This window comes from Xenopus tropicalis, chromosome 3 (assembly GCF_000004195.4).
Source record: "Xenopus tropicalis strain Nigerian chromosome 3, UCB_Xtro_10.0, whole genome shotgun sequence".
Classification (NCBI taxonomy): Eukaryota; Metazoa; Chordata; class Amphibia; order Anura; family Pipidae; genus Xenopus; species Xenopus tropicalis.
In genome coordinates, this window is record NC_030679.2 from 84355019 (window position 1) to 84367905 (window position 12887).

The 12887-nt window shown below is 42.7% G+C and overlaps 1 protein-coding gene across 3 annotated transcripts in view; it reads left to right on the forward strand.

The window, feature by feature from the left end:
- Window positions 1-1458: 1458 nt before the first annotated feature.
- The window catches only part of il15ra (interleukin 15 receptor subunit alpha), a 39514-nt gene continuing 28085 nt past the window's right edge, over window positions 1459-12887 (forward strand). For 2 of the 3 annotated variants that reach the window (XM_031899059.1, XM_031899061.1), the window contains exon 1: window positions 1460-2507. In XM_031899059.1, the coding sequence (XP_031754919.1) occupies window positions 2428-2507 (80 nt within the window). In that variant the 5' untranslated portion in view covers window positions 1460-2427. Of the gene's footprint in view, window positions 2508-12887 lie in introns of all 3 variants that reach the window. The other variant, XM_031899060.1, reaches the window with a different exon arrangement.

Below are 12887 nucleotides of genomic sequence, written 5' to 3' on the forward strand. Positions count from 1 at the left end.
TCTTTGCTCCTTAGCCTTGCTTCCTCGCCCCTTTGTCTTGTTCCTGTTCTCGTTCCTTGCTCCTCACTCCTCACTCCTGATCTTTTCCTGCTCTGTCCTGTCCTGTCTTGTCCTGCCTGATCTTGCCTTTGTCTGCTCTGTCCCTTCCTGTCCCGTCTGGTCCACGCCCCCTCCGTCCTGTCCCGTCTGGTCCACGCCCGCTCCATCCTGTCCCGTCTGGTCCACGCCCGCTCCGTCCTGTCCCGTCTGGTCCACGCCCGCTCCATCCTGTCCCGTCTGGTCCACGCCCGCTCCGTCCTGTCCCGTCTGGTCCACGCCTGCTCCGTCCTGTCCCGTCTGGTCCATGCCCGCTCCGTCCTGTAACAGCCCCTGCCTGAAGGACTCACCTTACCTTCTCCCACTCATAACAGAATGATTCATAACACTCACATTGCTTGCCCTTATAGCCTCTCACATTGCTTCCCCTTATAGCCTCTCACATTGCTTGCCCTTATAGCCTCTCACATTGCTTGCCCTTATAGCCTCTCACATTGCTTGCCCTTATAGCCTCTCACATTGCTTGCCCTTATAGCCTCTCACATTGCTTGCCCTTATAGTCTCTCACTTTGCTTGCCCTTATAGTCTCCCACCTGCTGAATTGCAGTTAAAAAAGGGAAATTCAGTTGTATATTAAAAAATGAACCTTTCTCTACCTATTTGTGACTTAAAGTCTTTCACTTTTTTTGGATGCAATTCACAAATACAGTAGCTTGTGTGAGCTACTGTAAATACTGTACAATAAAGATTAAGCTTCAAGTAATATTAATATCATCATTACTTTCTGTACCTTATTATTACTTATCCAAATTTTAGTTTTTAATCCAGCATCAGTCACACGAAGAGAACAAGAGACGGGGACTATTTGCCCACCCAGCCCTAGAACCCTGTGCCAGCTGGCGACACCTCGTGTACAGGGCCCCGCAGTTTATAAGACCAGCCATCCATCCTGTCACTGATTCAGCACACACTTCATTACACTGAAATCACTAAATTTATTTGTGATAAAACCACTTTTTTTGTACTCTGAAGAAAAATGTTATCTCTTCTGCTATAAAGTGAGTGTGGGGCAAGTGGTACAGCCTGTGTTTATGTCTGTTTAATGTTATGTGTAACCAGCCTGAATTCCTGTGAATTGGCCCCTGCTGTGAGGGCAAATAAAGCCAGGACCCCCTGTATTCCAATACACATAGATGGCCCCAAGACCCCCTGTAAGGGCTGTGCCCTGTCTAGATCCTGCATACAGACTAAACTGGGCATGCTCACTAAATGGCACCTCATTGGCCCAGTGGTATCAGCTGTGATTGGCCCTTCTGGAAGCTGTCTTTGGGTTGGCAGAAGGAATCAAACACTGTTCTGCATTTACGACAGGGGCTGCTCCCTTTCTGGCTTACAAAGGTGGCTGCCAACAATTCCAAGTTGTTAGAGCTTTTTTATACACAAGGAAAACCACAGAGACTGCCCAGCTGTAACCATCACAGCAGGTAGAACTGCTAAGTGCAGGCTGGCTACCTTAGGAACTATGAGCAAACTGGCAATGCTGAAGCTACAATCAAGAGCCTCATTTTCTAAAGGAACTGTGTGTGTGAGTCTAACCCTATGTCCACGTCCCTCGCGCAGTTCCTACTTGTGCTTTGTTTATTCACCACAGAGCTGTACATCTGCCAATGTAAAGAGTTCCCTGACAGAACTTTCTCATGCAGTTCAGACTTAGCGAATCCTGGAACAGCGCATCCTATTTATTCGGCATTATATAACACACAACCTTTCTCATTCAATACAGCTTCCAATGAATTCCTCCTTCTCACACCCCTCCCCCACATCTAAATGCTGCATCCAGAACTAAGAAAAACACGTTTACAATCCGCGCGCAGTTTCAGCAGAACTGCAGATCGCTGGTATGTGTGTGCAGTTAAAAACACCAAATGAGAAGTCCAGCAAGCGGAGCCAAAGCATGGACAAATGCTCTCTGCTTGAGGTGCCTGATTGTGGCATGCCCTGTACCTCTATTGGCATTTCTTTATTTATTACAAAACCTACAAAAGTAGTTTAGTAGCAGTGTCATAGATATAGTAATGAGAGGAATTTGGTGAAGAAGAATTACTGCTAAATAATTCTGTTGATACTGTATCTTTAAGAGAGAAAATGAAAGTGAAAGAATATCTTAAGCTTCTTCTCCACCCATGCTGGTGAGGCAGAAGTTTGAGGGTTTTTAATCGATGGCTACCTATGTGACAAAGCATATTGGACTCCCCTGTCATTTCTGGAAAGGCTGCAATGTGAACCGAGTGCAACATTACTGCTGACTTTTGTGTGAGCCCGTTGGGGTGGGGCACTAAGGACGGAGCATTTTTTGTGTAGCAGTTCAATGGCTTGTGTTTTACCTAGCACATGCACCACCCTTCATGCAGCTGCGCTGATGGCAGTTCTTCTGATATTACAGATTCAGGGACATGGAACACGCAGCCACGGTAAGTGTGGAATTGTTCTCACAGCGTTGAAGTTGGTTTTCTTTAGTCAGTTTTATATTCGTTTATTGAAGTTAGTTTGTTATTCAGTAAGTGAATAAGTATCTTAAAGGAGAAGGAAAGGCTAATAAAGAGTTAATCTCAAGCTGCAGGCATACCTTCAGTTGTCTCAATAGTACCCTTAAGTCTCCCCATATTTCACCTGTTCAGAAGATCTGAAGCCAAACAGGCAGAAAAAACACTGAGCTGGGTAAAGAGGATTCCCATAATGCCTCACTCCTGACTTGACTGTGTGACCGGGACACCGTAGGCGGCGCATGCGCCTTGCTGTTTTCATTGAGAGAAGCAGGCGCACTCCCCTCCCCTGGCCCCTGACACGCAGACACAGTGACACAGAGAAGCACAGAAGGAGCAGGCAAGCATTGGAGCAAGCGTGGCGCGCTCAGCGGGGTGCGAGGGGGGGGCGGGTTGATCACTGGGTGGGTGCGAACGGGGGGGAAGTCTGATCGTCACGGGGGGGCTGCGAGCAGGGGAATCCAAGATGGCGGCTGTGATAGGCTGGAAATACAGCTAACTTACAAGCCAATTTTTCGGAGAAGTGACCATTATTTAAAAAAATAAATTTGGGGATTTGCTATGGGCAAGGGGGCTCTACACTATATTAAGGGCTACAGTAGTAGCCTTTCCTTGCTCTTTAAAAGAAATAAATTACCTTGGGCCATGGATTTAAAAATTCACATTCATTGTTAGAGATGCCCTACATAAACTACAGCTTGTTCCACCCTGGCCCAAAATGGTTTGGGACAGGAAAACTGCCACTTATGGGGCAATAGTTTCTTATTTGGTCTGATAAATAAGTACCTAATGATATTGGGCCACTGATTTCAACCCACATATTTGTAGACACAGCATTGTTTGCATTTTGTTCTGGCCTGGGCATCCCTGCAATTCTGCCTATTTGAATAAGTAACAGGCTTGTGGAATGGGTTAAAAGACCTTGGGCCACTGATTTCTGGCATTGTATGCATCTCTGACAATGAACGTGAACTTTAAATCTGTGGCCCAAGGTCATTTATTTCTTTAAAACACTAGATACTTATTCACTGACTAATGAAACCAACTTCAACGTTGCTTTTCGCTTCTGTTCTGATAAAATAGGCTCTCTGATTGATGCATAGTATGCTTGGGAACTAGGAAAGTGCAAGGTTGGTCAGAGAAAAAGCATGACCACAAGGCAAGGCTTTTGTGACGTGTGTGATGTTCCTAGTCTCTTATCTCAGTGCTTGAAACAGGTTTTTAGGGTTACTGGATTTTAAATAAGGAACTCTTGGGATACTTTATTGTATAGAGCAGTGATCCCCAACCATTGGCTCGTGAGCAACATATTGCTTTCCAACCCCTTGGATGTTGCTGGCCTCAAAGCAGTTGCTTGGTTTTGAATTCTTGGCTTGGAGGCAAGTTTTGGTTGCATAAAGACCAGATGTAATGCCAAACAGTGTCTCCTAAAGGCTTTCAGTCCATATAGGGGCTACCAATTAGCCAATAACAGCCCGTATTTGGCATCCCTGGGAGCATGTTTCATGCTTGTGTTGCTCCCCAAGTCTTTTTACATTTGAATGTGGCTCACGAGTAAGAAAGGTTGGGGATCCCTGGTATAGAGGAATGCAAAGCATAAGGATTCAACAGTGACCACATTTTGGGCACTTCACGATAAAACCATGGTCATATTTGCTGAGGTTTGTTTACTTTTTTGCTGGAGTTAAGACAGTGTCGGTTTAAAAATATATATTGCCTCAGGACACTGGACAAAATGTTTTGCCAGCAGGGCCAGAACTAGGGGTAGGCAGAAGAGGCACCTGGCTAGGGTGCAACATTAAGGGGGTGCTAGGCAGGTACCTCTTTTGCCAACTCCTAGTCTCAATCTCGTATCCTCACAGCTGATTTCCTGGAGTTCCCCCCTCCACAACATCCCTGTGCATGTGCATGTTCATTCACGCAGGCAGGGGGTGCAGTGCCCAAAAGCAAGGCTTGGCCTACCTCTGTTTGCCAGGTGCATGTATAGCATAATGCCCCTACAACGCATGGTACAATTATATCACTGCCAGTTCTAAATCTTATGCCCCCAGAACACATGTGTAACCCTGGTGGTAATTGCACAGTGGTGTATGAAATGGCACCTTGGTTTGTAACAGGAGACCTGGGCTGCCGATTATCATGGAAGAACGGAATCCTCTGTGAATGTAGTGCTGGTGCCTCCACTCAAGAAAGGAGTGAACATCATAATTATCCTTATTGACACATAATATACATAAAATAATTCACAGCAGATCCAATGTACAGTGCATTAACTGATAAATACTGTGCATAAATGTTCAAGTCAGTGAAGTCTGTAGAATTGTAGGAGTTAATACCACCTTCAAGCAACTACCTCTTTAATCCACAGCTCTCACACACCCGAGCTTCCTCCTTATTATGTTCTCATTTGTAGCTTCCTCTATTACTGGATCCCCTTGCTTGAGACCCGAAACAAAGTAACAAATGTGACTGGTTGTCAGCAGCATAGCTGCTAGGCTGATTTGGAAACAATTTTAACAACACACAGATTGGCTCCCTGGTTCATTTGTTGGCTTACAAACAGAGTAACAAGTCTTTAACTTGTTGACTCCTTCCCTACTCTGCCTTCCCTGCCCTACCCTGCCTGTGTGTGCCACACTCTGCCTGCCCTATGCTTCCTGTGTGCCATACTCTGCCTGGACTACACTGCCTGTGTGTGCCATACTCTGCCTGCCCTATGCTGCCTGTGTGTGCCATACTCTGCCTGCCCTATGCTGCCTGTGTGTGCCATAATTTGCCTGCCCTATGCTGCCTGTGTGCCATACGCTTCCTGCCCTATGCTGCCTGTAATATCTCTCTGCTCTGTTCTGGTGGAGAGGTGAGAAACTCGAGCTGCAGTGTAGAGATTATCCTGTTTGGGAAAAAGTGTGTTTGGGACCTGTTGGGAACTGTTTGCTGCACAGTTACCTCTGAGCCTGAGGAATCTTTCTTCACAAGAGGTGGATTTCCTAATACCAAGGACCAGCTACTATATGCTGCCCTAAAGACTAAGGGACTGAAGTGCAGCTGTGTCTAAGAAAGCACAGGGATTCCACAAAAGACTGTGAGTTTAACATTTACTTATGTTGGTTTAATCTGCCCAAGTGTGTGTCCTCTGGGAAGGACAGTTTTCAGTTTCATCTACTGTTATATTTGGATATCGGCTGTTTGAACTTTTATTTTCTGCAAAAACTGCGGTGTTAAATACATTCACATCAGAATTTGATTTGAACTTCTGTGTACCTGTCTCTTACCTGTGTGAAAGGAGCTGCTGCTTCTGCCTAAAGAGCTAAATCCCCACAGTACTCACAAAGGCCTCCTCATTCTTCCCTTCTTTGGTGAGGGGTGTAATTAGTTTATTAGGAAAAGCAACATATTGGGGCTCAACTTCTTGCTCCTTCACTTTAATCATAAATTCACTTTGTTGAAGTACATGGCAGTGCATAATGTGCAGCTCATTAGCCACAGGATGCCCACCCAGCATTCCATGCATAAGCTGATTCTGCTGCATTTCATCCACTTTTCGAATAGAAATTATATATTTAGAAATGAAATGATATATTTAGACAAGGCATATTACTGCTGTCCAGTAAAAACAGGTACATTTGCTTTGTTTTTTTGCTGTGCTTTTACATATTGTCACAGACCCTGAAACTTATTAAAACAGGTATGGGGGATGTCAGTAGGGTTGCCACCTCTTCTGGAAAAAAATACTAGTCTTCCTATATTTTTATGGTTTTTCCCTATTAATAACATTGGCATCAAGCAACACTTTTACTGGATCATTTGTTAACAGAGTCTGGAGCATGGGTTGATATAAGTGCTGAGTGTGGACTCAGCTTTAAAGGAGAAGGAAAGGTAAAAACTAAGTAAGCTTTATCAGAAAGGTCTATGTAAATGCAGCCATAAGCACTCACAGAAATGCTACACTCCTGTTCCATTTCCTTCTCCTTTTTAAAGACTCTGGCGCAGGAATTACAGAGACAAGGAAGGGGACAAGAAATCCTGTTTCTTTTGATAGAGGACTCAGTTTTTACCTTTCCTTCTCCTTTAATAATGACCTCACTCTTGGAAATATAGGTGGTATGGGAAAGATTATGGGAAAGATAGGCAGTCAATCGTATAAGTGCCCACAGGAAAAAAATGTATATGGCACCAAATCATCATATACTGTAGTTCCTCTAGAGCTTTATAAAGCAAAGTCATATATCCAGTCAGCTTTGAGGACTTTCCATTAAACAGGTAAGAGCCAATCAGGTAGGGCTGGCATGCTATAGTCTGGTCAATTAGATTCATATACTGCCCACAGGCACACAGGCAGTAGAAAAGACATTCCTGTGTTATTATAGGAGAAGCAAAGTTTGTTAAACCTGTTACCTACTTGTATATATTACAATCCTCTTCTGAAATGCCAAATTATTAGTAAAGTGACCCCCATATTTGATGAGTGCAACATCATTTCCCCCAGCTAGTTTCAAAAACTGACCCTGTATGTCTTTGTAAACTGAGCTGAAAAATTAAAAAGAACATCACTTCTCCACAGAAACTGGATGCAATGCACCTACAGCCAATCATCCACACGTATACATCACAGGATACAGCTGTTCTCAAATGTGGGATGCGCCCCCCCAACCACAGCTTAGCCAGTGTGGTGACAGCACAATGAATAAAAATCGTTTTGTCTTTAAATATGTAGTGTATCAATGGTTCATAACTAAATAGGCGTGGGGACAATTGGGATGCCATGAGAGCATGCTGGGACTAATAATGGGGACAATCTCTGGAGACACTGAGCTATCAATTCCCATTATATTTCTGGGAGTTACCTGATTTTAGACACCTTCCCCCTGGCCTCCTGTCACTATATGCCATTCCCCTGGGTTTCAGAATTTGCCCATCTCAGTTAGAAGTGTGCATACACAGTAAGCATTCAGTAGCATGCAAGGGCCTTTGTGCAGTGAGCATAAAGGGATTGAGAAGGGCCTGTTGGCATGTGCAGTGATGTGGGCAGGCACTCCCAATAGGCTACACCCACAATTTTCAGCATTGTGGCACAATTCTGGCTTTAACTGCTTAAACTACAATAATGTGGTAATGTGCCTGTATGAACATTATAATTCTCCATTCATCTTTCTTTAGACTGTACAGGCTCTGAGGAGAACTGAACCCACTTAGTCACCTTAGGGCCCCTGTACAACACCTCTCCCAAACTGGTGAAACCTTGTTTCCCGAAACAGCCCTGACTTCCTGAGGCAGAACTGTGCAGCTTCCATGTTTGGCCAGTTCACTCCCTTACTTTCTTGCACTGATCACTGACCAGGAGACCATAGCTCCCAACTGTCAGGATTTTCACAGGACAGTCCCTCTTTTGACAGCTCAACCTGCAGTCCTGAGGGACTGAAAAGTCCCTCATTTGAAAGTTAACAAGCTTCACCTGCACTTAGATACAGATGTTTCTCAGACTTAATTAAATAAGTGGGCTTTTGTCAGAGAGCCCAAAAAGTTAGCAAGCCACACCTGCACTTAGATACATTTGTAACTAAAAAGCTAAACAGGTCTCTTTGGGGAACTGAGAAGGACATTTCAACTTTTTTTTAACAAAACTGTAATAACACATAAAACAAGACCCCCAGAAATGTGTTCAAACTTTAAATAACCTGCCAAATTTAGTCAAATGGGAGCGGTATTTAGGGGGTGCGGTCGCAAAAACAGGCGTGGTCCAAAAAATGTCTTTTTGTCCCTCTTTCCATTTTCAAAATGTTGAGGGGTATGGGAGACCACTATGAGAATATAGGTATTCAACTGCACAGCCTACTGCTCAGACTCGATGCATCAATCCTCAGAGGAACACTGCTCAGCCTTCCAACACGTTTATAAACATAGACACAGAGGAGAGAGAGCACCTTCATGCAGATTATCTGCTAAAAATACTTTTATTTCAAGCCACTGCACACACTACTTTCTTAAAAGCCTGTTTTGATTTACTTTTTAAAATGTACTTCGATCAGTTATATGAAGTGTATGCTTTTCATGAATTCATATGCATTTAAGGGTGCAGGAAATGTTAGCAAAAAGTACAATTCTGTTGCAAAGTATGCTTTTCATGTATCTATAACCTTCTTATGGCTGACAGCTTTCTTAGATACAAGTACATTGAGTTGAAATAATAAAATAGCCCTTACTCCACAAAAACAAGTTTTACCCGTTTCTTTAAACTTTAATCTCCGTGATGATACAATGCTAAAGTGGTGCAACCTGTGCAATTTGAAAAGATAAATGTACAGGCTTGATCCTACTGCTAATATTTATATTTCCAATATTCACTTAATATTAGTATTTCCCTTGCCCCTGGTAACCTATAAGTTCAGCAATCAGCAGTGTGTAGTGGGGAAAAAGGCTTAAAGGCCGATCCCTAATAAATGATTATCTTTCAAACCCAGTGATCTAAATATTGGCACTGTAAGCTCCATTGGGGCAGGAACTAATGTGAATGATCCATATTCTCTGTTTAGCGCTGCTAAATGTGCAAGTACTACATAAACAGCAGATAATAAATTGCAAATAATCCATTTTATATAATGTAACTTGTCCAATCAGCGCAGTGCAGTACATTATGAAAGAGTCCCTGAAGAATATTTGATTGCCCAATGTTTGATACTACATTGTTTTGTATCCAGAGACTTTACATTGTACCTCCTCTGCAGTACCATCCCCCAGTGTCCCTGAAGTGTACCCCAGAATCCTACTGTCCCTTTAATAAATTGTACCACCGCCATATTATTCTAGACTATCCTGCACTGTATTCTCTAGTGGCTAGGAGTATTTTTTGCAGTCTAGTGCACGTGACGCTGTAGTAGATCACAGCCCTGCTGTGTCTAAGCCATTATTATGGTCTACCCTCATCTTGTGAAACTGTTAACAGCTTCTTGTTTCAATTATGTACCGTAATAAAAAAGTAGAGTGTACGCAGCTAGCCTTTAGAACCATGTGACCTCCAAAGGTAACATCAGATCATAAACCTAAAACAACTTTGACTTCAACTTCGTATAAACCATCAAGTTAATTTTTTAGTTTGTCTCTGCCCTACCCGCCACCCAACATGGGGCGGACTTTCCTCTTCCTCTTTCATCCTGGTGTTTGTGATATCTGCTCTATAAAAGTTAAGAGTACAGTGTACAAGGCCGTGCTGAAAACTAAGCCTCCTGTACTGTCTCACAAGTTTCAGTACTTGAGGAATACACAACCCTAGCAGCAGGCTGACCAAAAATAGATGCAGGCGCAATTAAAGGTTTCTTGATTGTGACAAACTTTCTTTTTGTGGACATTTTGTAATTTGTGAGACCTGTTTACAATGGCAGTAATTATAATGTCAAGTGCTAAAGTTCATACCTGCATATTATTAAAAATATTTAACTATAACGTTTGATAACACAGATCAAAGATCTCTACAGTTTCTTTAGTAGTGGGGCTGGTCTGTCACTTGAAGATCCTGAGATGTGAATTTTATTAGAATGATGTTATTTATCAGGAAATGCTCCAAATTACTATCTATTAAAATCTGTCTATGGTTCTACATGGCCACCCTTCCACATGGGCCAGTGTTATTCAGAGCATTTTATATCGTTGCTCCATCACTACAAAGTAATATGGTTGTGGTAGCATCATGTTGTAGGGCTGCTTTTCCTTCAACAATGACTGGGCATCTTTTTAACAATGATATAACACACAAGGCCAAAATAACACTGTAATGGCTCAAGAACAAGAGGTTCAAGTTATGGCCTAGGCAAGGCTCTGATCTCAGTGCTGATGAAAATCTGGGGTTATCTTTTAAATCTGAAGTGCATCAGTGTCATTCAACTAACCTAAACTGCCTGGAGCAAAGTTGGTATCTAGTTATAAACCAATGTTGAAAGAGAAAAACTATTGCCTGAGTTTATTCCTACATAATTTGTGTAGAACTTGTGTATATATACAGTACTAAAACTATCTTTTAACAGTTAAGGTACTGGAAAAATTTTCATTACCAAAATCACACCTTACTGTATCATTTATAATGTAATTGTGAAATCAAATATATTGAAGTATATGTTTGAGTGAATGTGAAAAGAACTATTAATCATCCACTAGGGCTGAACTGTAACTCCCCCACCTACTCGTATAGTGCATCTGGGTATACCGACTCCTATGTAGATAAAGTGAATAGAGCGATCAATAAATGACTTGGAAATTCATTTGGGTCGATGATCAACAAGAGATAGTCAAAAGGAAAGATATAATAGCGCTAAACGCTGTACACTCACGTCATTCTGACTTTTCAAGAGCCGACATGCTGACATACTGGCACCAGCAAACCGGTGTATGCGGGTTGCCATGGTAACCCGAGCGTTGCTTAGTGTACTTATAAGCTCCGGCGCTTGGTGCTAATGCCAGTAGGAGAGGTGCAGCAGGGCAGATAGGCGGGTACTGTGTCTCACGATCTTACCACCGGACCGGTGGCTATGCTGGGAGTTTGATCGTGGACCCACTGCGGGGTATGATGGTCCTTGGGGGCTGTGTGCAGAAGCATATCATGTAGGTCGCCATTATTCATAGCGGACTACACGAAGCTCATGTAAAACATCAGCACACCCTAGGTAATTATTTACACAGACCACTATCGTCATGAGAGGGCATATGGCAAAAGCTGTATTAAAACTGTATATGCATATATATAACATAATCACAGGGTAATGATCGCAATATGGTTGTAAAAATATAGTAGTTTATCCCGAGTAGTATCAGTTGTGGGTATTGTTACCTATAGCCCAGGTGGTGACTGAAAGGAGATATAAAAGGAAAATATATTAGAAGGGAAGATACCAAAGATAGTAAAACAAGTTGAGAGAAGAAAGACATTAAACTTGTGTTTGCCTCCCAAAAAATGGGGGATTCCGCAAAAAAACTGTGAAATACATCTGTACTGCAGAAACCTCACAGTAGTCTTAACAAAGTAGCAATTAATATTGACACATATGAGATGCGAGTATCATTTTCCATTGCAACAGTGGCAATTGGAGGAAAGTTTCATAATAGTAACCAGTCACTGCAATGTTGGAGAGAAAAGATAAATAAACAGAACATGTTCCACTTGAATTGCCTAGTTAGCCAATAAAGTCTATATAGCAAAATTCATTGCTTTAATTTCTATTTAGACATAAAATGCTGAAGACTGAAGGTCGAAACATAGTCCGTATACACAATCACGGGACTCAACCACCATTAGAGGTAAAAAGCTGAATAGGATACTAGTTCATTGAGTCCATAGGGGCTGATGGTGTTGAGACGGTGCATCCATTGTAGCTCCCTTTGTAAGAGAAGTTTGTCTCTGTTGCCCCCACGGACCAAAGGGGGTATGTGATCAATAATCATACATCTCAGACTCGCCAGCGTGTGTTTCTGAGACAAAAAATGTGCTGCTACTGGGGTGTTCGCTTCATTTGTTGCCAGGGCAGTCCTGATTGCGGATCTATGGTTAGCCATCCGATCTCGAAAAGTGGTAACCGTTTTCCCTATATACATTAGTCCGCATGGGCATTTAATGAAATAGATAACGTGTTTCGATGTGCATGTCAATCTATGTTGAATCTGGATCTGTTTGCCCGTATGTGGGTGATTGAATGTGGGTCCCGTGATGAGGGCATTGCATGTAGTGCAATTGGGACATTTATAGCATCCACATTTAGTGGAGGGAAGCCTAGTATTTGTAACTGTAGACTGGTAGCAGTGTCTAGGATCTGTTTTTACCAATATATCTCTCAGGCTATGACCTCTCCTGTATGCTATGCGTGGGGGGTGTCTAAAGATTGGAGGTAGAGAGCGATCCTTCTCGAGAACTGACCAATGATAGAAGATTGCATCGATAAGTGGTTTTTTGTCCGGGGAGAAAGTGGTGGTAAATGTGAGTCTCTCGTCACTGACCTCTGGAGATGATCTGTCAAATCCCTCCAATGTTTGCGCTTGTGTCAGAGTAGAGGCCTTTGTTCTAGACGATTTAAGTAAAGATGATCTATATCCCCTTTGTGCAAACCGTGTTTCTAATTCGTCTAGCTGATGTTGCAAATGAATAGGATCAGAATTGTTCCTGACCATCCGTACCATTTGTGAGTATGGGATGCTTTGTAGAGTATGTGGCGGATGACAAGATGAAAAGTGCAATAATGTGTTGCGGTCTGTGTCCTTCCTATATGTAGTGGTGGTTAGTGTAGAATCTGTGACCGAAACTGCCAGATCCAAAAAAGACACCCCACTAGT